Here is a 25,561-nt window from a genome sequence, read left to right on the forward strand (position 1 = left end):
TTTGCTTTAAGCTACGATTATGAAATAGTATGCGTGTATTTAACTAAGGATTCTTTATTGGTATATCCATGGAAGAGCTGTTCACTGGGGCCACTACTGGCAAAAGGTGCTTGGACCACACATATCACCATTATGTATAATGAGTTATTGGCACTTTAAATAAATAAGAACAAACTTTTCTTCCAAATATTAATGAATAGTAATAATTACATTGTTTTCTTTAGATGATGAAATACATTCTTGGTACTTTTGCTGTATACAGTATATTCTGTCTTAAGCTATAGATATCTATACAAAATACACACATACTTAATTCTGTAAAAATAGACTGACTGTGAAATGTATTCTAACAGTCATGTATTTCCCTTCAATCCAGCTGACAGAGCTACAGATTTATTTCCACAGGCAAAACAGAGATGGAGGGCAGAGTAAGAGCATAAAAACAGTATTCCCAGGTTGGCAAGCTGTCAAGAAACAGCCACTCACCGTGGACTGCAATGGTTTTCCTGTCTTGCTGAATAGTGCTCCCGGCTACCACCTGCACGGTGACGATGTTTATTCCTTCCCGAGGGAAAGTAAAAGCCACGCTCCCCTCCAGCGTGATTATTGGCTGGGGTTGTGAAACCAAGGGCAAAACACATACAAAGGGGCAGAGCAATGCAAAAGATTAAGAAAGACATAACTTGCAATGATTGCTTGTCAGTTTTGGTCAAAAGCTAAATTTGTTAAAAAAAAAAAAAATCTTATTTGTAATCTTATTTTGTTGCAGACATTTTGATCTGAGAATCATGGAGCAAAAAACAAATGTTTAAAAGAACTCTTGTTTTGGGAAGAAGAAATGCACCTAGCATCAGGAAGCAGACCAAACATTTAATTAGTAAACAAACAAATAAATAAATTGTTCATACTGACAAACACTGAGATGAAGCAATAGTGCAGTATAATGTTGATGCATTGTGTAGCTATCGCATATTGACGTTTTTCTATAATATAAAATTAGATCAAGTTCCAATATTTAGATTGGAGACCAGAGTTGCTTAGAAACATGCTAACTGTCATGTAGATAAACTCCCTGTTTGGAGTGAGCAAAATACAAGCCAGGTCGCATCTTGTATCTTGTTTCCATCCCATCTCATCATTGGTTCATTGTCATGTGGGTGTTCATTCATGTAATGTCTCCCCCGAGATGTTCAGGATATCATTGGTCCTTTTGTTTGGCATTCAAAGCTGTTCAGACTTGAGTTGCACATAGTAAATCATGCAGTCACTTTGATTACTAAGCCATTTTAACCTATGTTTCATACATGATATTTCTTTGTTTTTGTTTTTTCTTCCTATATTATCGTTCACAGTTTTGCCCAGTTATTGTTATTTACTGATCACCCACCCTTTTTATATTTGTGGGTTTGCCTGCCCTTAATATTATGCTTTGTGGCATTTTATTTATTTATTTGAATTTATTTATTTATCAATTAAGTTTTTAAATTGTCCCTTCCAATTCTGCATCCAATAACAGTTCTGTTTTCCTTGCTTGGCACATCCTTACTTACAAATCCAGTTTATGAAATTCAGTGATACATTAATACTACTAATAATTAACATTTCTGCTCCTTTCATATCTGCTCAGTCTTACTCCTGATTTAAGACTTACAGAGCTATTTGCATTTTGATGCATGGAGGCTGAAAGTGAAGATGCTGTACCTCTGAGTTGTTCCCAAACCACCAGATGTAGGTGACGGTTCCCACTTGGCTCGGCCACATAACCACTGTCAGGTTGACTTCCTTATTTTTCACTGCCACAAATGGCGCAGAGAGATGGATATACTCCAGCTGACCTACTCCGAAAAGAAACACAAAAGAGAGAGAGAGAGAGAGAGAGAGAGAGAGAGAGAGAGAGAGAGAGAGAGAGAGAGAGAGAAAGAGAGGTGAGACGGACCGAAAATGAAGCCATAGATAAAAAAACAAAACAAAAAAAAACAGAAATCTGGGTTAAAAAAGAATCAGGTAAAAAAAAAAAAGAGTTAATTTACAGGACAAAGTAAGAAAAAAAGCTGTATCCAATATATATTCACAGCTGTTCCACTCTGCAAGCTCCTGCCATCTGAGAAAGATTTTTCATCTCCTGTGCTTCAAAGGCAACCATTTCTGTTTCCCAAGCTCGGCTGGATTGACAGATCTGAAGACTGGGACCTTTGCCTGATCAATAAATCAGCACCATGATATCTGTCTGTTTCAACACACCAGCAATGGTCAGATCAGTCGGAGGTAACGGTGAGGGACGAAACACCACATACTGATTAATGTACCTAATGATTTCTGATCAGATCAGCATGTACTTTATGTCAAAATACAGCCTGCCATAGATCAACAACAAACTGTTCTAACAGCCGGTAAAAGAGCACCAGCATGTTAAAATCAATATCCCATATATAACCTCGTCTTTGGTTCAAAATCTATTGACAACTTGGGTCATGAAATCACAAACGCAACAAAAACTTTCGTATTTAGATTTTTGGCCTTGTAGACTGAGAAAAGTATAGTGTGCTAATTTTAAGATATATTTTTGCACTAATATATGTTACTATTAATCTGTAGGCTATCGGCACATGCTTCTTATTAAAATCAGTATACTAAATTGGAATATGAAAAATTTGAGTGCCAAAGAAACTGTACAACAAAATCAAAGAAATCAGCTAAAGATCTTTGACTCCATTCTGCATAATTATATCTAATGACAAATCTGTGGAAATGGTGCAAAGTTATTCTTTCTCTCTAATACATGCTGAGAGCTGGTACTTACATGTGTTTTTTTTCTCTGCAATTTGGTCAACTGCCAGTTTCCAACCCCCACTAATCACTAGACTTGTCACAATTATATTTCAGTTTTTTCAGTTTTGTTCTAAAACTGATGAAAAAATAAACAACGTGATTATATATATATATATATATATAATCCTTAAAATTACATTTAGCCTGTATTTAACATTTATTTTACATGAATTTGTCAATTTGTATAGCAGCTCAGCATAACACACAGTCAGTGGAAGCTCTGGGCTTGTTTCCCTGCAATAATTAGCTGAACTTTTGCAAGTGTGGAGATAACATTTGTCTGAAATCGCACCATATGTCAGTGTGGATAGTGGCTCTTAAAAGGAAAAATGCACAATAAATAATACAGCATCTATATCTGTAGATATTTTACATTCTAGCAACTATTCCACCTGCACTTTATTGAGCATCTGTGAAAAGCATCACGTGTCTAATATCCAGCAGCTCCGTGATGTCATTATGGAGGAGTGGAAGAGGATCCCAGCAACAACCTGTGCAGGTCTGGTAAATTCCATGCGAAGGAGGATTAAGGCAGTGCTAGATATCAATGGTGCTCACATAAAATATTGACACTTTGGACACAGTTTTGACATGTTCACTTTGGGTTTGCTCACTTTTTTTTGCCAGTTATGTTGAATTATTTTTAGAGGACAGTAAATCTGCTGTACAAGCTGCACATTGACTACTCTAAAATATATCCAAGTTTCATTTCTATAGCATTGTCCCTTGAGAAGATATACTAAAATGTTGAGAAATGAGATAAGATACTGTATTTTCTTATGTACTATATAATCATATTGGTTTAGTGTGTATTTATTATTTCGATCTTACGATGACGATAGCGATACTACAAATTTTACAAATATTTTAAGTTTTGCGTACCGAGCCAACATAGCAGCATACAGTATATGCGGTAGGATATGTTGGGATGTTGCCAGGATGTGTGCATCTTCTGCCTTGTGAGATGCCTTACTTTCGCCAGAGGTTGACAGAGTTCAGTTGTTATGGTGTTAGAGCGATCTCTGTGTTATTTTTTTCTGTATTTTTGGTGTTTTAAAGACCAATTTAGCTCGTGTCTCTTTCCTTTTTATCTGCATCGCCAAACACTGAAAGAGGGCGTGTCTGACTTTGCCCTCCACTCATGAATAGGCGCTCATCCGCTTGCCCGCAGTCAGTGCTTGTCCACACACATGCTGCTACATACATATACACTGTAAAGTTAATACTATATGGTACTGTAAATTGCTTTGTTTTGCTGAAATATGTATTGTAATTTAAATTGTAATTGTAAGTTATTAACCAATTACAATATACTACCCCATACTGATGGTTAGGCTAGGCTACTGTATGTCTCGAATAGAACAATATTTTTAAGCTACGATGGTGTCATTGTAATGAATCTCAATCATTAAGTTGGTGGCTACCTGTATATGTCAAGTTTAATGTATTTCCTTTTATTTTTTCCACTTGCTTTTTTTATATCTGATTTTGTTTTAGTTCTGTGGTTACTATTCAGCAGGTATTTAATAAAACCTGTTTTATGTCTAGATATGCCCAGACAGTGACTTTTTAATCTTGGTAACAATTAAAGATGTGTAAAAACACCAATGGATGATCAGTGCATGTTATGTTATTTTTAACAATCAAACAAGCAGATATGAAATGTCAAAATCTTTACCGTGGGTGGAAACTCTTGAGCTCACAGTTAGCTTAATAATCACACTATGATCAGGTTTTGGCAAAATGAAAATAAATAAATTAGATATTTTAGACAAAACAACATAAGCAGTATGGTCATAAAAAGTACAATAATTGGACTCTCATCAGTATGACAGCTCGTACTGCAGCTCCATGTTTGCATGGTATTTTTTGATCAGAAAAGATGTAGCATGTACATGAATGGAGATTTTCTACAGAGTGTCCATTTTAATGTACAGACAAACAGTTCATTATTAAAATGCAATGTATGTAGTGCATGCAAACACAGTCAGGAACTCACATGTAACATGCAAGAAAAGAACCGCCGTCTCGAAGCCCAGGCTATTCTCGGCCGTAGCGGTCACTCTATAGATTCCCACGTTCTTGTAGATGTGTTTGATCCCGTCTTCGATGGAGCTCACATTGGAGTATGTGATGGCGTGGCCGTCTCCAAAGTCCACGGTGATGCTCGTCCTTGATCCATCGCCCTGCCGTGAAACCGGCAATGACACTAATGATTTCAACGTCAAATAAGCTATTGCTTTGGATGGCCGTTAAAAGTAAAAAGGTAATTTCACGTTTGCCTTGAAGATTTTAGAGAGCACTTGTCAGGCAGGGACTTTGCTTTGCATGCAGGGACATGATTTATTGAATAATCAACTTTGACATGAGACAGCCTGTTGTCTGGCTCAAAACCTTTGAATTTCAAAGAGAAACAGAATACACTAATATCTAGGACCTAATCTCTGTTACATCTTGCTATTGTTTAATCCATACTCTATTCAGTCCAACTTAATGCTAAAAAAAGTCAAATTATGAAAAAACCCTAAGTAGACCATAGTGGAAATAAACAAATAAAAATTCTAAGAAGTCCTATTATACTGTTTAAAGCCTGGTGATTAGCATTTAGAGGAAAAAGCAGTACATTATGAATACATTAGGAAAAATGCCATTTATGAATGCATAAGTATTTTTTTTTTAATACTCACCTGTGCTAGTCCTCTTTTAGTGATTGAAAGCCACATAACATTGAGCAAATGACTACTTCAACTAACTCAGTAGCACATTAACATTTTGAGTGAAGTACTCCTGTACAGTGTAGTGATAAATCACCTGTTCTAGGAAAACGAGGAAGGTGACATTGTGGCCCAGTGTGGCTGTGAGTTTTCCCTCGCTGGTAACCAGGTGCAGGCCTTTAGGGGCCTGACTGGGGCACGGCCTCCTACGGGCCATGTAGAGATCCACCACACCGCCCGTGCAATTATTAGACACCACCTTTCTGTAGCTGCACACATTTAAACAGACAAAATGGTATAGACTAGAAATCACCAGAACATCAAAACATCCTTTCATTAAACTGATCCTTAAAATTTTCCACTGCGTAAATGTGCTAAGATCTGCCCAGGTTGCCAAATCACCAGAATCTATTTATGTTCGTTTGTTGTTTGTTGAGAGTTCGAAATGCATTCTTGCATACATTACACAAAGCTAAATTTTTTCTTTCTCTTATCATAATTATCATTAGTAGGAGTATTCTCATGAACATTTTTTCAATGTATTATTTTTATAACACAATTTTTTTATATACAAACTTAATTTACTGTTTTGTATCTTAAGAAAAGTTTTCATTTATAATAATTAATAATATAATAATTAAAAAAACAGTCTGTTGCTTTTTTTCAAAAGTATATGTTATTCATTTTGTACTTGTATGCTGAAGCATAACAATTGCTCCACATGACAGTGTCTGGGTGCATCAAGAAGTCATAGTTTACCAATTAAAAGAACACAAGTGGCCTGCTGTCAGGTGTTTTGTCAGGCCACATCACCCGGCATAATTATTGATGAACATGATGATCAGGTGTCCACCAAATGTTGGCCAGTATTTATGATAGAAAAGATACATGTATTCAAAGTTGGGTCACATGAGCATTAAGCTTAATTTCTGTTTTTGTTTTGCTATTTTTCAGCCATTTGTATTGCCTGTGTGTAATTCACACCACAAAGGTTGCCAGATTCTTCTTAAATCTAGAAATTATAAAATGGTGGTTTTCAATAACTTTTTGACACAGTAAATAATAATAAAAAAATTAAATTTATTTATTTATTTATTGGTTTTTAATGGCATGCCGCTGTCATTCTTGATGTGTTAACAACCAAAACATCAAATTCAAGGTAAAAAAACCTTTCTTTCGGCCTCTCCCGTTAGGAGTCGCCACAGCGGATCCTCCGCATGTTTGATTTGGCACATGTTTTTACGCTGGATGCCCTTCCTAATGCAACCCTCCCCATTTATCCGGGCTTGGGACCAGCACTAAGAATGGCTGGGGTTGGTTCCCTGACCGGGGATCAAACCCGGGCCGCAGCGGTGAGAGCGCCGCATCCTAACCACTAGACCACCAGGGTTAATTTAACAGCAGATAGACTTTCATTTAAGCATATACAAAATATTTATGCAGAAGTGCTTATACTTGAATTCTGGCTTTATATATAACTAAGACATGCCTCTGGTCTATGCAAACACTATCCAACATAAGTAAGTTATCAGCAACTCTCTGGAGATCTTCTTGTCGGAATTTACACCTGAGGGAAAACTGAAGTGTGCACATTTTCATTATTAAATCACTATGTGCACTTAACTCAACTCTAAATCCAGTTGTGCTTTTTAGCTGCCCATTCAGCATTTTCCTTAAAGCTTACATCTTTTTTGTGCTGTTGTAATAAAAATACAGGGCCTGTCAAAAGTTAGGAAACAGCTTTTATCGTTTCTAAAATATGAATGTTCTTTTTGGTTCTATGCAACAAACTAGGGGTAAAAGGCAAAAAAATTCAATAGCTGACTTGAGGAAAGTTCTGATTCCAAATGTAACATTTTTAGCTCTAAAATAAAAAGTAAAGTAAAACAAAGAACAGGAGAGATGATGTTACTATACTGCCTCTCAACCACAGTCAAACATGGAGGTGGATGTTTAAAGTTTTAGGGTTGTATTAGAGAGAAATGTTGGGGACTTATTCCAAGTGAGAGAAATACTAAACCAATATGGCTACCATTCCAAACTTTAATACCATGCAATTTCATCTGGACTGCAGCAAATTGAACTAATTTTCACCCAAAAAAACCCCAAGAGAATCACACAAATCATACGCCCATATCCTGGAGTGTAATGGAGTGTTATTTCACACATTTGGCAAGTTAAAGTTAAGAGGCATAGCAATTTTTTTTTTTGGAAGAGACTAACTATCCAGATGCAAAGAGTGTGTAAAGCTGTTATTCATGCTAATAATTTAAAATGTATTATTTAAAATGAAAATCAAGTTTAACATCTGGATATTTATATATTTGTTTGGTCAAAGTGAATCTCAAAATCATAAATTATAAAAAAATACCTAATTAAATTACTTAATTTGTTGTATATAAACAAAAAGAACATGCAAGTGTCTTCCTAGAATGATAAAACACTGTGTTTGCAAGCTTTTAATAGGATTTGTAGCATACACAACTCAGCTGGTGAAAGTTCTTCCATGGGAAGAATGCAGACCACACCAGCATCAATTGCAATGACAAAAAAAAAAACTAGAAATAAACAGAAGTAAACTTTCCGATTACGTAGCATCTCTGGATGGTGTTTCTGTTTCAGCGTGTACGGCTGTCAAAGACCTTGGTGTGATTATTGACCCGAGTCTTTCCTTTGAGTCTCACGTGAATAATATTACCAGGATCGCCTTCTTTCACCTTAGAAATATTGCTAAAATTAGAAATATGATGTCGTTACAGGATGCAGAAAAACTAGTTCATGCTTTTGTTACTTCTAGATTAGACTACTGTAACGCTTTACTGTCTGGGTGTGCGAGTAAGTGCATAAATAAGCTTCAGGTAGTTCAGAATGCAGCAGCAAGAGTCCTCAGTAGATCTAGGAAATATGACCACATCACCCCTGTTTTAATCAGTCTACACTGGCTCCCAATCAAATCTCGCACTGATTATAAAATATTACTATTGACGTATAAAGCACTTAACGGTCTCGCACCACAGTATCTGAGTGAACTTCTGTACCAGTATGATCCTCCACGCATACTTAGATCAAAAGGTGCTGCCTATCTGTTGGTACCTCAAATAATGAAGACTACAGCAGGGGGCAGATCTTTCTCTTATAAAGCCCCACAGTTATGGAACAGCCTTCCAACGAGTGTTCGGGACTCGGACACAGTCTCAGTGTTCAAGTCGAGGTTGAAAACTTATTTATTTAGTCAAGCCTTTTATTAGTAGATTTTTCTTAGGTGAAGGCTCAGATCTGGAGGGAACATGGATATAGAGTGTTTGGTGAACTGGTATATTTGTATGCTGTCGCCCCTCACATTCACACGCTCACTCAGGTTTGTTGACGGTGGTGTGGTGGGTCGCCTCATCCCAGAGATCCCTCATGTCTGTGTTACCTTCTGGTTCCCTTTTAGTTATGCTGCCATAGCGAGTCTTGCCGGAGTCCAAACTGCACAGTGACATTAACTTTCATACACCAATAGGGACACTTAATAATCCATATCCTTCTCTTCCCATCACCCTCTTCTCTCTCTCTCTCTTTCTCTCTCTCTCTCTCTCTCTCTCTCTCTCTCTCTCTCGGTCGAGTTAAACATGCTCCTGAGGCTCCAGTGACCACTGTTCCTGCCCCTCTCCTCCGTGGATCTTCACACTTCTGTGCAGCTTGGGACGGTCTCTCATCAACACCTTGGGTGGTTCCATGTAATTCCGGAGTAGAACGGGTGCTTTTGAGGACGGATTGGACTGTAGTTGGTGTCGGCGGTCTGCTGCACTGACTCGGGAGTGCAGTTTGCTTCTGATCATCATCACTGTACCCCGCAACATTGTATATCTGCTTTAAATGGACATTTGGTGCAACCCAGATGAGGATGGGTTCCCTCTTGAGTCTGGTTCCTCTCAAGGTTTCTTCCTTATGCCATCTCGGGGAGTTTTTCCTTGCCACAGTTGCTCATCAGGGACAAACTTACTTACAAAGAACATATTTACGTTTAATCACCACATTATCTGTGTAAAGATGAGGCAATGTTCATTGTTAAAAGCGCTATACAAATAAAAATGAATTGAATTGAATTGAAACAAGGTACAATAAATAAAATGAATTCTTTAGTTCGGCGGTTGACGAGTTTACACTATTGTAAACTAAATACTTTTATTTCTCTCGCAACTTTTGTTTCTTTGACTCTCTTTGATGCTCCCTATTTTTCATTTTCCCCTTTTTTACATTCTCGCTCTTTTTCCCCATTAATTAATTTGTACTTTCTTGTGGTATAGCTTCCACTTTTCCCCGTTTCCTAGCAATTTTATGTAATTTCGCTCATGTTCTCACCTTCTATCTGTTTTTTCCATTTCCCCCCTTCCTATATTCCTTCCTCCCTCCTTCCTTCTTTACATCCCACATGTCTTATGTGTATTCTTTCTTTCTTTCTTTCTTTCTTTCTTTCTTTCTTTCTTTCTTTCTTTCTTTCTTTCTTTCTTTCTTCTTTCTTTCCTTCTTTCTTTCTTTTTACTCTTGGCGTTCTTTTTGTCATTAATTAAGTAATTATATAATTCATTCATTCATTCATTCATTCATTCATTCATTCATTCATCCATTCATTCATTTATGCATTAATTCAACAACAATAGTTACTACCATTAGTTATTTGGTGTATGTCTTTGCCCCTCATCCAAGAGGCTTTATTAGCTCATCCTTTTCATCTTTTGTCAGATGTTTCACTCTGATTTTAAGGATATTCAAGTTGATGAACAATTAAATACTCCCTCAGGGTTAAGTGTTATAGAGATCCAGGTCCTTTACTTTTTTAACTCAAAGCAATCGGGCTTTCTCAAAGACACAACTATTTGCAAAGCAATTCAGGATAAAATGTACAGGGGAATGCTTATATTGTTGTATTTCTTTCTGACCTGAATGACTGTCCTGCAGAGAAATAGGCTAATGTAAGAAACAAAGTGCTCACCCGGTACTGTTGAGGAAAGTGTGGCCTGTAATGCAGCTCCTGGACATGGAAGAGGGATGAAACCAAAATGCTGGTGAACACCGGCCATCTGTCCTTCGTTCATAGCCATAATCACTGCAAAAACACACACACACACACACACACACACACACACACACACACACACACACACACACAAGCGGTAAAGAACAAACATAGTCTGGTAACAATTGTGAATGCAGTAAACATCATTAGAGAAGTCCTACTTTTTTCTCTCTAAAACTTGATGTAATCCATCAAACAGATTTCATCTAGCTTCTGCTGCTACTTTTTTCCTTATGTAACACAGCTGACAAGATGAGAACGTCTGTAATATGAATGATACGTCCTCACGCCGCAGATAAACAACGGATCGTAAACTCGGCTGTGTTTGTCTTTTTGATTGAGCATACAGACCAGATGAGCTTAAGTTGTTTGTCCTACAATTAAAACCCAATGTGACTGCACCGCCCCAGACGATGGGGACAAATTGCTGCAATTACAGTCAACACACTACACAGATGCAGCCACGTTGTTATAGTTAATGAAAGCTATTACGTCCCCTGATTAATGTCTTGCGGTGGATACTGAGAGTAGTGCCTGCCCCTGTGGGGTCTTCAGATTCAGGGCTGTTAAGAAAGCGACATTAATAATTCTGATAATTTACAGGAAAATGAGCAAAGTGACATTCCGGTCACATAAAGCAGGAGTGCTGCTGAATTCATGGAAAAGGTTTAAAACTGCATAAAAACAAAAAAAGAGAGTTTTTAAATCTTAAAGGGGATGTCAGAATGTAAGAATTATATAACATTGCAATGCAGAAGCAGTATACAAACACTGCTACATAGATTATCCCAATCCTATTGATCATAATTGTACTCTTTCACACAGCCTGAAGTTTCATAGTTGATTAGTTTTCTTTCAATGGAAGCAATCTCAAAGTCCATCTAGCTAATCATATTTATTCATTTAAGTTTCCAGATACCTTATTCTCACCCCAAAAAATCGCTCTGTAATACAGGAAATACAAAGCATAGTAGGCCTGAAGTAAAAGGGTACATCTCTATGGCTTCTTTAAGGATTCTCAATCAATTAACAATTGTTAGTTAAAGGCAGCTTTAGTTCATTATCAACAAAACAGCTTCAGCACATACTGAATCATAAAAAAGTCATAATATTCTTAACAAATTATTTTTGGCCAGGGTATAGGCAACACTGTGAAAGAAATATGTTAATAAATAGAGCTAAGCTATCTAGGTGAGAGATTTAACAATTAAAATGGCTTAAATCAGGTTGCACCACTCGCTTTAAAAGTTACTACACTACAGGGGGATGTTTAAGATTTTATGAAAAGTTTCATGCCATGTGCAAAGTTATTTAGTAATACATTTACTCTGGAATTCAGAATTGAAGGAAGGTATTTTGTCTGTTCCTGTTCAACAGAGAAACCTCGAGAAAAAAAAAAAAAAAGTGTCCATATAATTCAGAAAAGGATCAAACAGACTATTAGGTCAGCTACAGGTTTCATAGCCTAAACATTACTGTAAGATATAAAACACAGAATTAAACTGAGGATCCTGCAATGAGGTTTTCAAGGCAAAGTGAGATCACAATCCAAAATCCAAAACAATAAGGCAGGCACACAGTCATAACACAATCAGAAACAGTAAACACGAATGCAAAATAAAGTGGAAAAAGTTATCAAGAATAAACAGGACACAACAAGACAGTCAGACATAACAAAGGTTGAGAAATTATACAAACTCTAGTCATTGCAAGACATTTGCTTAAAATGGGATTAACATACATATTTAAGTGTTTGCTGGTGATCAGTGCTAAAACTTTTAGTAACGATCTCTGTTGTAAGAGAAAAAAAGTGTTCTCACAGTTGGGATCAACTTGGAATCAAGTCAGTGTTTACACACTGAAGCTAAGCTGTTTAAAAATATACATGTATTCATTAATTACTCTCTTTACTAATTAGTAATGGGTTATTCTTTAATAACGCAACTCACATGTTAAGAAGAATACAAGCCAAACGCACAATAAGCATTTAAATATTCTGTTCAAAGATCCAACAGTGACTCTGTGGGAAATGAACCTACAATTATGTGATCATTATAAAAAGAAAAGCAATGAATTTTTAAATATAACAGAAATACATTTTACTTAAAATATGTTATTACTCACCATTCAAAATCAGACTCAGTGCACTCACAGGGATCTGAAGTGACGGTGACCGAGTGGCTCTTACCCATAACACACTTGGCCATTGGCTTTAGCTTCCGATAGATTTTCTTCACACCCATGAGGCAAGGCTCACCCTGTAAGATTTTTATTTCTTATTAAATCCAGCAAATTCTATTTTTTTCTCTGAATTACTTAACTTATAAATAATTAATGTTAGCCAATTACAGAGTGTGTATGTATCAGACTGAAAAGAAAAAAAAACTGTGGTGCAGGTTTCCAGTGTCTCTCAGGTATGTTTATATATTATTTGTATATATGGACAATATGGCAAACATGGATTTTCCAGCCATGTATACTTCTTTCTGCTACAAAGTTGAAGGCACACCATTGTATAGGATGTCTTTGGATGCAGTAACATTTAAAAATTTCTCTTTAACTTGAACTAGACCCAAACCTGTGTGTGTGTGTGTGTGCATGTGAATTGTTGTCTTCTTATAACTTTTACTTCCGATTATGCCCAAACTCAAACTGTTTTTCTAAACCCAGCTGTTATGCTTTCACAAGCTGAATAAAGAAAACAATTTGTTTAGAAACTCAGATTCATTTTTCTTCTTCTGTCACATATAGCCTGACTTTATTAGAATTTTTTGAATTTATCTGAATTAGTGCTCCAGCACTGGATAAACAGTAGAACTCGCACATTTATCATCCTTGGAAATTGTGCAATAGGTTTAATGCATATAAATTTTATTTTATTCTAATTTAAAAGTTGCAATTACTATAGACCAGGACTGTTTAAAACAATGCAATATCCCTGTCCTTTCTTACACTCTGGACTCATAGTCCTAGAAGTTGTCTCCATCAATAGTTTTCTTAATCCAAGTAAAATAAATACTGTAATCTATTTGCCCGAGAATAAAATAATAAATAATTTTACTCCTGGTATAATTAAACTAAAAAATAATACATTTATATTATCCGTATTGTATTATATGTGCATAGTTTATTTTTAGCATGATGTTTAATATTTATTGTTTTGTGTGTGTGTGTGTGTGTGTGTGTGTGTGTGTGTGTGTGTGTGTGTGTGTGTGTGTGTCTTTCCTTCATTATTTGAATTGTTTGCTATAGGAAAAGTTCAAATGCCATGATTGACACAGGAGATGACGAGAGGAAATCAGCAGCTGCAGGCATCTAGGTACAGTATCCCTGCCTGCTCTGATATTAGTGTAATGCTCTTAACCCACACCCATGTTCCATGGGGCCTGACCATGTGCTGGACCTTATTTGTCAGTGAAGGAAACTCTGAAGCCTTTTTTCTGAACACACGACAAAACAAATATTACTCTAACAAAAAGAAGTTAATGCTTCAACCCTGATTAAAGTCATTCAAGAGCATTTTTTATTAAAACAAAACAAAATGCATCAAGCAAAAGCATAATCATAAACCCAACAGCATTAACTTGAAAAATAAAAGATAGATCTTTGTTAATCATCAGAACAACTTTCATGGTTTGCCATCAATTCGCGTTTTCAATTCTGCTGTTTGATTGGGTTGCTGTCTTGCGTTTACGTTGTTATCATGTTACTGGACTTGCTGTTGTGCTGTTGGTGTTTAGGTTATGCTATTGGTTTTATTGTTGCCTTTGCTATCATGTATTTATTTTGCCTTTTTTGCATTTCAGTTTATTTTCTGTTGTCATGTTAATGGTTTTTCTGCTTTATTGATTTTGCTGTTGTATTATGGTGCTTTTGCTGTTGTGATATTTCTATAGTGGATCATATTGTGCTTTTGGTCTGTTCATATCTTATGAAAATTGAGCCCTTAACATAAATTATAAGCTGTTCAAGGTCTCGGAATAATTATTAGAAGCACATCTAAATATCCTAAAATAAAAGAATGTATAAAAATAAAAACTGTGGAAAGTGAAAAAAAAAAAAAATGCTTTAGTTTTCAGGCCAATTAAAAATATTTAAATGTCTCTCTAAAATTTAATCATGCATGTTAAAAGTCTCACCTGGTTATGGAGGTGCCAAGTCTGATAGTCAGCCTCAGTGCATCGCCTGTTAAAAATAGACCTGAAGTCGATCTTCACCAGCTGCCATTCGGACCGATGACTGACATGCCCGAAAATTCTGCAAATAAAGAAAATCGCATCAGCCACCGTGTGCTGGGCTGTAGCCGCCATATTGGGCCTTCGCTGACACAAGTGATTATTGTAAACCCAGCTGTTATGCTTTCACAAGCTGAATAAAGAAAACAATTTGTTTAGAAACTCAGATTCATTTTCTTCTTCTGTCACATATAGCCTGACTTTATTAGAATTTTTTGAATTTATCTGAATTAGTGCTCCAGCACTGGATAAACAGTAGAACTCGCACATTTATCATCCTTGGAAATTGTGCAATAGGTTTAATGCATATAAATTTTATTTTATTCTAATTTAAAAGTTGCAATTACTATAGACCAGGACTGTTTAAAACAATGCAATATCCCTGTCCTTTCTTACACTCTGGACTCATAGTCCTAGAAGTTGTCTCCATCAATAGTTTTCTTAATCCAAGTAAAATAAATACTGTAATCTATTTGCCGAGAATAAAATAATAAATAATTTTACTCCTGGTATAATTAAACTAAAAAATAATACATTTATATTATCCGTATTGTATTATATGTGCATAGTTTATTTTTAGCATGATGTTTAATATTTATTGTTTTGTGTGTGTGTGTGTGTGTGTGTGTGTGTGTGTGTGTGTGTGTGTGTGTGTGTGTGTCTTTCCTTCATTATTTGAATTGTTTGCTATAGGAAAAGTTCAAATGCCATGATTGACACAGGAGATGACGAGAGAAATCAGCAGCTGCAGGCATCTAGGTACAGTATCCTGCCTGCTCTGATATTAGTGTAATGCTCTTAACCCACACTCATGTTCCATGGGGCCTGACCATGTGCTGGACCTTATTTGTCAGTGAAGGAAACTCTGAAGCCTTTTTTCTGAACACACGACAAAACAAATATTACTTTAACAAAAAGAAGTTAATGCTTCAACCCTGATTAAAGTCATTCAAGAGCATTTTTTATTAAAACAAAACAAAATGCACCAAGCAAAAGCATAATCATAAACCCAACAGCATTAACTTGAGAAATAAAAGATAGATCTTTGTTAATCATCAGAACAACTTTCATGGTTTGCCATCTTGTTTTCAATTCTGCTGTTTGATTTTTGGTTTTGTTGGGTTGCTGTCTTGCGTTTACGTTGTTATCATGTTACTGGACTTGCTGTTGTGCTGTTGGTGTTTAAGTTATGCTATTGGTTTTATTGTTGCCTTTTCTATCATGTATTTATTTTGCCTTTTTTGCATTTCAGTTTATTTTCTGTTGTCTCTTTGGTTTTGTTGTCATGTTAATGGTTTTTCTGCTTTATTGATTTTGCTGTTGTATTATGGTGCTTTTGCTGTTGTGATATTTCTATAGTGGATCATATTGTGCTTTTGGTCTGTTCATATCTTATGAAAATTGAGCCCTTAACATAAATTATAAGCTGTTCAAGGTCTCGGAATAATTATTAGAAGCACATCTAAATATCCTAAAATAAAAGAATGTATAAAAATAAAAACTGTGGAAAGTGAAAAAAAAAAAAAATGCTTTAGTTTTCAGGCCAATTAAAAATATTTAAATGTCTCTCTAAAATTTAATCATGCATGTTAAAAGTCTCACCTGGTTATGGAGGTGCCAAGTCTGATAGTCAGCCTCAGTGCATCGCCTGTTAAAAATAGACCTGAAGTCGATCTTCACCAGCTGCCATTCGGACCGATGACTGACATGCCCGAAAATTCTGCAAATAAAGAAAATCGCATCAGCCACCGTGTGCTGGGCTGTAGCCGCCATATTGGGCCTTCGCTGACACAAGTGATTATTGTGACATGCCAGCGATGCATCTGTCATGTGTCTTCTCTGCTCGAGACAGTCATTACCTCACTGAAATACAAGTAAACCTTTGACATTCCTAGGCCTCGGGAAAACTTGGTTTGACTTTGCAAGACTTAAAGAAAATCACAAACTAAGGAATATTTCAGCCCAAAATGGCTAATGTGCCAAGGAATGCTAATAAGGACCCATTACCATGATCTCATTTGCATGATGCTAACTGTTGCAATAAATAACATTCAGCATTTCTGGACAAAGTTTTCCTTTAAATCAATACAGTTTTGACGAATACTAAGGCTTAACCTTGAATGATGGCATGATGACCTATCTTAATGGATAGCTTAGACTTTTTTTTTTTTTTAGCAAACACCATCAAATAACATTAAAGTTTCTACATGAAAATGTTGCTCACACCTGCAGCCCCTAACAGGTTATTATAAAAGAAAATATCTGCTTTCTAAAGTTTTTGTCTTCTGGTTTTCCCATGTTGATTTGAAGAGCTGAAAATAGACCTGAATGCACAGCTCGCCCTCTTTCATATTGATCTATGCTGATCAAAATGCGGAAGGGGTCGTTTTGATGTTTGGCAAGACCTTGAAAGAAATCCTTCCCTTATTAGTGAGAGAAAAGAGGGGAATGATTGCAACTTGTCCATTACAGAGACTCAGGCACACACCTAAACAGTGATGAATACAAAGCATTAACCCTAGAAACTCACGGTTTGCTGTTTTTTGAAAATGTTTCTCAGGGAAATAAATGAAACTCATAGGCATCCATCCATCCATTTATTTATTCATCAATCAATCAATCAATCAATCAATCAATCAATCAATCAATCAATCAATCAATCAATCAATCAATCCATCCATCCATCCATCCATCCATCCATCTATCCATCCAATTATCTTAATACATACGTCATAATAAGTGTTTCTTCCCCTGGTTCACCCAAAACTCCATCCACAAACAGAGGCGAAGATGTAAAGCTATATTTATTCCATACCCGACCCTCATCAAAACTCAACCTGTTCAGAAAAAGAAAAGATTAAACCACACACACATACACACAACACTAACTGTTTTTTATGTACCACACCACTGCTTTTGCTTTGAAAGACCTCATTTCCTCGACATGCCTGACTACTACAGTAATTGAAAAAAGCCAGCCTGTGCCAGCCTGATGACTTGAGTGTATTACAATTCAGGCTTGTATCAAGAGCATTACACAGCCCACTAAGATTAAGTACAAATATTTACACATTTTATACAGTAATCTCATTCTGTAGGGTTGAACTAACTCACCAAACAACATCTTCAAAAAAGATTAAACATGACAAGCTTGTATGGGTTACCATAAGTGTCTGATAGGAAGAGGAGTGTGTTGGATAGCCACTAGAGCTCCTCCTTGGTCAAGGTAAAGGATGCTGTATTCCTCGTCAAATATCTGAAAAACAGACCAAAACTCTGTGTGGTGGCCCAGGAAAACACTACACCTTTTAAAACATTGAAATTTTCTATTTAATGTAACTTTGAACTGAAATGTGTTACTCGTTTGAACAAATTGAAAGCAACCGTTCAGTAGTTTACAGTCTGGAGTGAGAAAATTGCATTTCTAGCTCCACTGAAAAACAAGACATTGACAGTCTAAAAGTAACTGTGATGTATTCATTTTATTTCCATTAATAATATAAAAATGATGCATATCAACATCAAAACCATGACTGTGTCCATGGCCTTTATTTATAGCTCAGAGTTTATTCATAAGAAAAATGCACAGTTAGGAGCTAAAAAAAAAGCAGGTGCTCATATACAACCATCCCAAAGCAAAATAGGTGTTAATTGTTAATTTACAATAATAAGAATCCAGTATATGGTCAAATATTTTACAAATTCTATTATTTTTGCCTTGTGAAGTAAAATAAACAATGTGAAACATCTACTAAATGAACCATATTCATAGAGCTCAATTTGTGCACACTGTCATGCTGAAACAGGTTTGGATCTTCTAGTTCAAGGCTCATCTGTTTTTTTTTTCTGTTGTTCTTTACATTATGGCTCTCTCTTGTTGAGCATTTTTCTATCATAAGTAGTAGCATTACACTTTGATATTAAATTGTAGAGCTCCTCTGTGAACGATGTAAATGCTCCCACATCTGCAATATAAAGTGTCTTGTGCTTCATGTCCTTTCCAGCCAAAATGTCTCATCAGCTTGTTTAATTTGTCTTGCGCTTAGGAGAGCGGTCAGAGAAGTTGAGTTATGAAGTGGTTCAAGTCTTTATCGCACGCAGATAGATAGAGAACTTTCAGTTTGATTAAATAAAAACCCAGATAGCATCCATCACACTTAAAACAACGTTAAACCATAAATCAGAGAGATTTTAATTCATCCTGACATGTTTGATGGGAGTGGAGACACATGCCCCAACACACAAACTTTATCTTTTGCCAGATCTAATTTTCTCCTAATTATTTTTTTGCCTACAATTTTTAATTAGACGACATCCCTCGTAGATTTAAAGCCACCATGTGAGCAACGGCCACCTGCGTGCATGCCACTGAATCCAATTTGCTCAGGAGGTATAGTTTGTTTATCATTTCTTGTACAAAGCAGGTGGATTTATAAACTTGAAGATTGCATCAATACTGAAATTACATCCCCTGAAGTCTCTTTGACATGCTCACCTGCCTCCATGTGTTTCCAGCATCAGATGTAATGAATATGCTAACATTATTGCTAGTCAGCTCTGCGCCTATGGAACCTATATAGAAAAAAGAAACAAATTACTGTACCTTGTGCAATGAGTACAGAACAGTATACAAGGTTTGTTGGATGAGAAGCTGTAAACAAGCTGATTAGATAAGCAATTAAATCAACAGCTAATACACAACTACGCATCAGGTATAATACATTTAATATCATGAGCATGTGGTTTTGGTTCCATTTTCCTTGCGTTTGAGCTAAAAATACATATTAATGCACATTTTGCACAGAATAATTCAGCATTGTAATTATATAATAATTAAAACATTCGCCCACACTTGAACTTTATTCATCACATTCATTATTATACATGCATGACTAGTGAATTCAATGTATAATATCCAAATAAATTGGTTTATAATAATTCACTAATGCTGCATTAAAAAATTTGTCTAGATAAACTTTTGAATACAAATTTAGGGAGTAAATCTGGGTTATCTCCCAGTGGTGCAGGTTCTCCTATTAGTCTGTTGTTCAGTGGTCTACTCTCAAGTGAGGTTAGGGTTTTTTTAATCTAATCTCTGTTTACTGCATCAGTAGTGTATATGTGATTACCACAGTCAATATTTCCAACATTTTATTTCTGTATTAGGAGCAAAATTATGCTCACTGAACAACTAATGGACGTTTGGCTACTCTTTTTACTAACTGATGTAATTTATTATAATAATAATCATCATTATCATCATCATCATCATCATCGACATAGTAGAAGATACAACTATTAAAACCTAGATGTTATGTAACATGTCTGTCTGTTTTTTATTGGCATATTTAATATTTCTTTAAATTTACTGCTCGGATAAACATAAATGATCCTTAAAAGCTGATGTTAAGTAGCAGAAACAGTAGTAGTGACAGTAGTAGTAATAATAACAACTTTAATAAATTAAGCATGAAAAATACACTATAATAGCAAAAGTTTGTGGACATCTGGCTATGTGGTTTTTGAACATTCCATTCCATATTTAGTCCTCGTTAGTTGTTATAATAACATCCACACTTCTGGGAAGAAGTAGATGTAGTAGAAATAAATGTAATAGAAGTAGTAATAGTAATCATAGTAGATGTAGTAGAAATAAATGTAATAGTAGTAATAGTAGTAGTAGGTGTAGTAGAAATACATTTATTATTATTATTATTATTATCATTATTAGTAGTAGTAGTAGTAGAAGAAATAAATTTAAGATGCAGTAGAATTTAATTTAAAAGTAGTAGTAGATATAGTTGAAATAAATGTTATAGTAGTAGTAGTAGTAGTAGATGTAGTATGAAATATTTTCATAGAGGTAATAACTAAGTAAGACTAATAGAGATCTATTACATTTTTTACTACTGGATCTCATTTTACTACTATGAGTTAAAATACTATTATGTTGTATTAATCATGGAATGTATGACAAATTTCCATAAAAACTTTAGCTTACACTCTATATTGGTAAGTGTAATTATTATATTTTCAAGTCTATTACTGTATGTAGTCCTGCAGTTTAAATATTTACATATTCAGTTTACCAATCGCCCTTAGACTGCCAATGAGACATTCTGTTTTCCAAATCTAAAACAATGAATTTGCCTTCCTCACTATAGAAAAACATGTTGAAATATTTTTGTCCATATAAATCACATATACACTACAAATGTTATGTTATAGATACTTTTCTAATTTAAATAAACACAGGCTTAACTATAGTTATAATAAAGCTTCAACATGAACAGATTATTGTTTACAGATTCTGACAAAATTCTAAATGAAATAAAGCCTCAGCTCTAAAACCTTGTGGAAAAAAATCACAAAAACTAGCTGAGGTTGAATACTGCCTGATTACACCTGTATACAGTTTGATTAAATAAAAAATAATAATAAATGACATGCTTTTATAAAGAAAATAACCGATTTTGACCTTCTTTGTTCTTTTCTTTCTTTCCTCAAATCTTTTTTTTTTTTTTTTCTTATATACAGGGTCTTTCACAGGCATCAACAGCCGGCTGAATGCTTGAACCCTCTCATTTATTGGCTCACTATCACAACACTTGCATAAATAAAGGTGTGTTTTATGTAAATTACATGCGGATGAGAGTAACTTGAGATATGGCATATGACGCATGTGTATTACATAAATACTGGACTAATAAGCTGGAGTCAGTGCAGCTGAATCAGATTCATTCATTCGCATGTCACAGGGTAGTTTCATGAATCAGATGCATCATTCTGCTCAGATCTGCACTCGTTTCTGCACATCTGTGATGAATAAGGGCCATTGTGTCTATATTGCCAAGTTCAGCGAGAGTTTTTTGCCATCACAGAACATTATGTGAAATCTTAAATAAGTTAGATCTGCCATTCTCATGATGAGAGACCCCAGTCAAATCAATCTCTTGCAATTCAGTGCACTGAAGAGCATCTAATATACTCCCCTCTGGGGATTTCCCTATCTAGAGAGTTGGAGAGACATTTATATTCCATCTGTGTTCATATACAAGACAATATAGTATTTGAATTTAGTGAAAGACATTCAGCTGTGAGGGTCATATACAAAAAAAAAAGAGAACCTTCAATCTCATAGAATGAAGAGCACTTAAAAGAGAAAAATGAAAGATGACAAACGACGGGATTTAAAGGACTCTAATAAAAAAAGTCTCGACCCTCTCTTGTCTCAAGTGCGACACTTAGCGTCTCTATTTGTTTGCGCTGGCATGCCGCTAATCTTGTTCATATGCCATATTCTGAGACTGTTCCTTTAGTAGACCAATTGCTCGTATAAAATAATAAACGCTTCCAATGAAAGCAAGAAAGGGTCTTAATTTGCAGTTCGGAACACTCATTATAAGCAAAAGATTTGCTGAGATTTTTTGAGTGCGTCTACCACTCAATAAGCGAATTTAGTTTGCTTAATGTCTAGCATAGTTCATCATAGTCATGTATTTGCCTGATATTATCATTTTATTTCTGATAGTAATATAATTTAGCCTAGCGTATGGTCTGTATATCACAGACTGTTTAAAGTGAAACTTATTACAATACTTATATAAACAAATCAGTATGTGCAGTACAAAATCATTTGTATCAAGTATATCAAGTATATACACAAGTATATTCAGACATGATAATACTATATAAAAGTTAAATAGTCTAGACATTGTTCCAGCCATCTATAGTTAGTCCAAAGAAATGATTCTTAACAGAGTATCAGCAGAGTTCCGATGGACTGAATTTACAATCTCAAAAAGACTGAGACAAGTGAATCGTCAATAAATGAACTACTGAACATCAATAGCTAGAAACTGTACTATCCAAACTACTTTTTGATTAAAAAAAAAAGTTCAATTTCATAAGAAGCCTGCTGAGACTAGCCAAACAGCATGTGATACAGCTCAAGACTCAATATTGTATATTAGGTATGTATTTTAGTAGTGCTAGGTCAAGTCTATCCCATGGGATTTTATTCTTTGAAGTTTCATTACGATTTCGAACTTTGAATACTGCAAAATGAAATGTTCACTTACCCGATGCCACTATGATTCCTGGTGCTGACTCTTTGCTGGCAATATTTCCAGATGTATAAGGGTTTGCCGATACATGAAGTTGCAAATGCAGGGAACAGTATGGCTACAAATCACAGACACACACACACACACACACACACACACACACACACACACACACACACTAAGTTTATTAATTTATGTAATTCGTGAAACTGTGGTGAAAATCAATATAAATTCTTTTTTAAGTAGCTTCAACTAAGCTGTCACTCGATGGCCAAAAAAACCCTAATTACAAATCCCACAGCAGCACACACTCCCACTGGTTGCATCTCAACATTAATCTTGATTGGAGTAACCTTTAATGGCACAATTCTCATTACACGTCCGCAAATGCCAATGGTAACCACATGTTGCACTGGCTGTTTTGGGGTTTATTAAAACTTTGACATTTTCTGACAAATAACTCTATAGTGGGGGCTGAAAGCAAGGCTGAATGTGAGACCATTAATTAGTCAAATTTATCAAAGGGTAATTATTTTTCGCTCGAACATCTAAGTGAAGTAGACGAGTGCAACTCTGTCTATAGCGATTGTTTCCTGAAAAAAAATGGCTTTAACTATGTAAATAGCAAACACTTGGCCTCATCTGTCGTTCATCATGTCATTATGGAGTTAAGTTGTTTAGAAATATTTTGATAGACAAATCCAAACTAAAATTTCCTGCAATAGTTAGTTTAAGTGAGTGATTCATCTTAATACTGACATACAATATGCTTTTCATATTTATAAATCGCAATCAATTGTTAATGATATATCTTTATCTGCATAAAAATTACTTGCTGCATGGTGAAAAAGCAGATTCAAAATGGTCATATGCAACTAGACAGAAAAGTCCCAACCTCTGACTAAAACAGCGAAGCACATACCCTATGCTCAATGCTCTCCTTAACACTGGATTCCTCTGGTTTCAGCAAATGGCATGAAATCAACATAGCAGTGTTTTATTCATGTAGTTCTGATCTTCCAATATTGATATTGGGTATTTTCACCTTTCCCGTCACATTAACATGAACAATGGATATTAGAAAAAAGTCTACAAACCCCTGTTAAAATAACATTTTTGTGATGTAACAAAATGAAACTGAAATGAATCATGTTCCCACCTTCAAAAACAAATTACAACATATACAAAAGAATGTGAATACACTCAGAGAAAACAGAAAAAATAAATAAATAAATAAATCAGACTAACCAAGTTGAATAATCTTGTTTTGGTTATATTACACCACTTAGTCTTTTGGGGCAAGAATCTATCTTTTAGTCTTGGCAATATTTTCACCATTCATTATTGTAAAAACATTCTAAATACATCAGATTACTTCTGTACACAGTCTGCTGCAGGACACCCCACAAAGATTAAGTTCTTTGGCTATTTAAAATTATTGATTTATTTTTTTGGGTTACACCATTCCAGTGTTGATAGGATACATGCTCTGGGTCAGTTTTGCACTGAAATTTCCTGGTATTTGTAGCTATTTGAGATTTCCTTAATCTTGATAAAAGCCCCACTTCTGGCTGAAGAGAAGTAGCTGTGCGGCATGATGCTGTGAACCCCATGCTGCTCCATGGTCATGGTGTTCTTCTGGACTAATTGTGCATTCATTATTTTTTTGGAATTATGAAAGTTTATATGTTTTACAAACAATTCCATCGGATTATAATGCATTTTGCAATATGGTTCAAAGCGAGTTAATTGAGTTTGAACATGGTTTGAGAGGAAGGCCCTAACCTATAGACTAGACATTTGAATAGCTCCTGTTGCTATTTGTTAGCATTTCTGATAATTAAATTTTTTTGTCCGTATATAAATGTTGGATAGATGTCCTGCTCTTATGATGTCACTTTAGAGCTTGTGAAGTATGGACTTTACAGTGTTCATGGTATATCTATATTTTTTTATTGATACCCCTCTTTTGATGAATGTTTTTTAATAACAGAGATACCATGCATGCTTTAAGCAATACAGAAACAGACGATCTTAATTCGGGTTTAATCAGAATAATTTAATCAATGACAGCTGTATAATTACCTTTAAACCTGCAACTAAATGAAACTCTGAACACAAACACATCACAACTGTAAAATTGGGTCATAATATTGTATTGTTTTTTCCCTATTTTTCCAGGTAATGTTTTTGCTTGTTTTTCACTTGATTTTTATGTGTTGTAATTTCACAACAAGGGCAGTAAAAGTTCTGACATGATTTACCTCGGTTTTATTTTTATTTTACAACACAAAAAACCTGCCATTTCGAGAGGCGTGTTTAGACTGTTTATATCCATTGTGCGCATGCAAATAATTCACTGTGTGCGATAATGAGTTGTGAACGAAGCGATGCTGCCACAACATAATTGCTGATCTCCTTGGAGAATACAGGCAGCTCAATACTTTATGTCACCTGACCTTTTAGTGGAAGGTTGATGCTATGCCACTGGACTTTGATGAGTGAGTGTGATGAGCGTTGCTCTTTTTGATGCTTAACTCTGACTACATTAGACACATTTTAGACAGGCGGCATTTAACAAGAGCTTGCAGTCTCATTATCACTCTCTCTCTCTCTCTCTCTCTCTCTCTCTCTCTCTCTCTCTCTTTTTCTACC

General features: G+C 35.4%; 1 protein-coding gene across 2 annotated transcripts in view; it reads right to left on the bottom strand.

Moving 5' to 3' along the window:
- Positions 1 to 25,561, bottom strand: part of LOC124378226 (VPS10 domain-containing receptor SorCS1) — a 208,057-nt gene that overhangs the window by 18,536 nt on the left and 163,960 nt on the right. For both annotated transcript variants that reach the window (XR_006924183.1, XM_046837783.1), the window contains exons 11-21: positions 22,922 to 23,024; positions 19,336 to 19,412; positions 18,005 to 18,096; positions 17,570 to 17,677; positions 16,443 to 16,560; positions 12,730 to 12,863; positions 10,522 to 10,635; positions 5,641 to 5,812; positions 4,829 to 5,015; positions 1,702 to 1,835; positions 487 to 610 (exon numbers count right to left, since the gene is read on the bottom strand). Coding sequence is in view for 1 of the 2 variants with exons in the window: in XM_046837783.1 (XP_046693739.1) it covers positions 487 to 610; positions 1,702 to 1,835; positions 4,829 to 5,015; positions 5,641 to 5,812; positions 10,522 to 10,635; positions 12,730 to 12,863; positions 16,443 to 16,560; positions 17,570 to 17,677; positions 18,005 to 18,096; positions 19,336 to 19,412; positions 22,922 to 23,024 (1,363 nt within the window). In the remaining variant the exon portion in view is untranslated. The remainder of the gene's footprint in view (positions 1 to 486; positions 611 to 1,701; positions 1,836 to 4,828; positions 5,016 to 5,640; positions 5,813 to 10,521; positions 10,636 to 12,729; positions 12,864 to 16,442; positions 16,561 to 17,569; positions 17,678 to 18,004; positions 18,097 to 19,335; positions 19,413 to 22,921; positions 23,025 to 25,561) is intronic.

This window comes from Silurus meridionalis, chromosome 24 (genome assembly GCF_014805685.1).
Source record: "Silurus meridionalis isolate SWU-2019-XX chromosome 24, ASM1480568v1, whole genome shotgun sequence".
NCBI lineage: Eukaryota > Metazoa > Chordata > Actinopteri > Siluriformes > Siluridae > Silurus > Silurus meridionalis.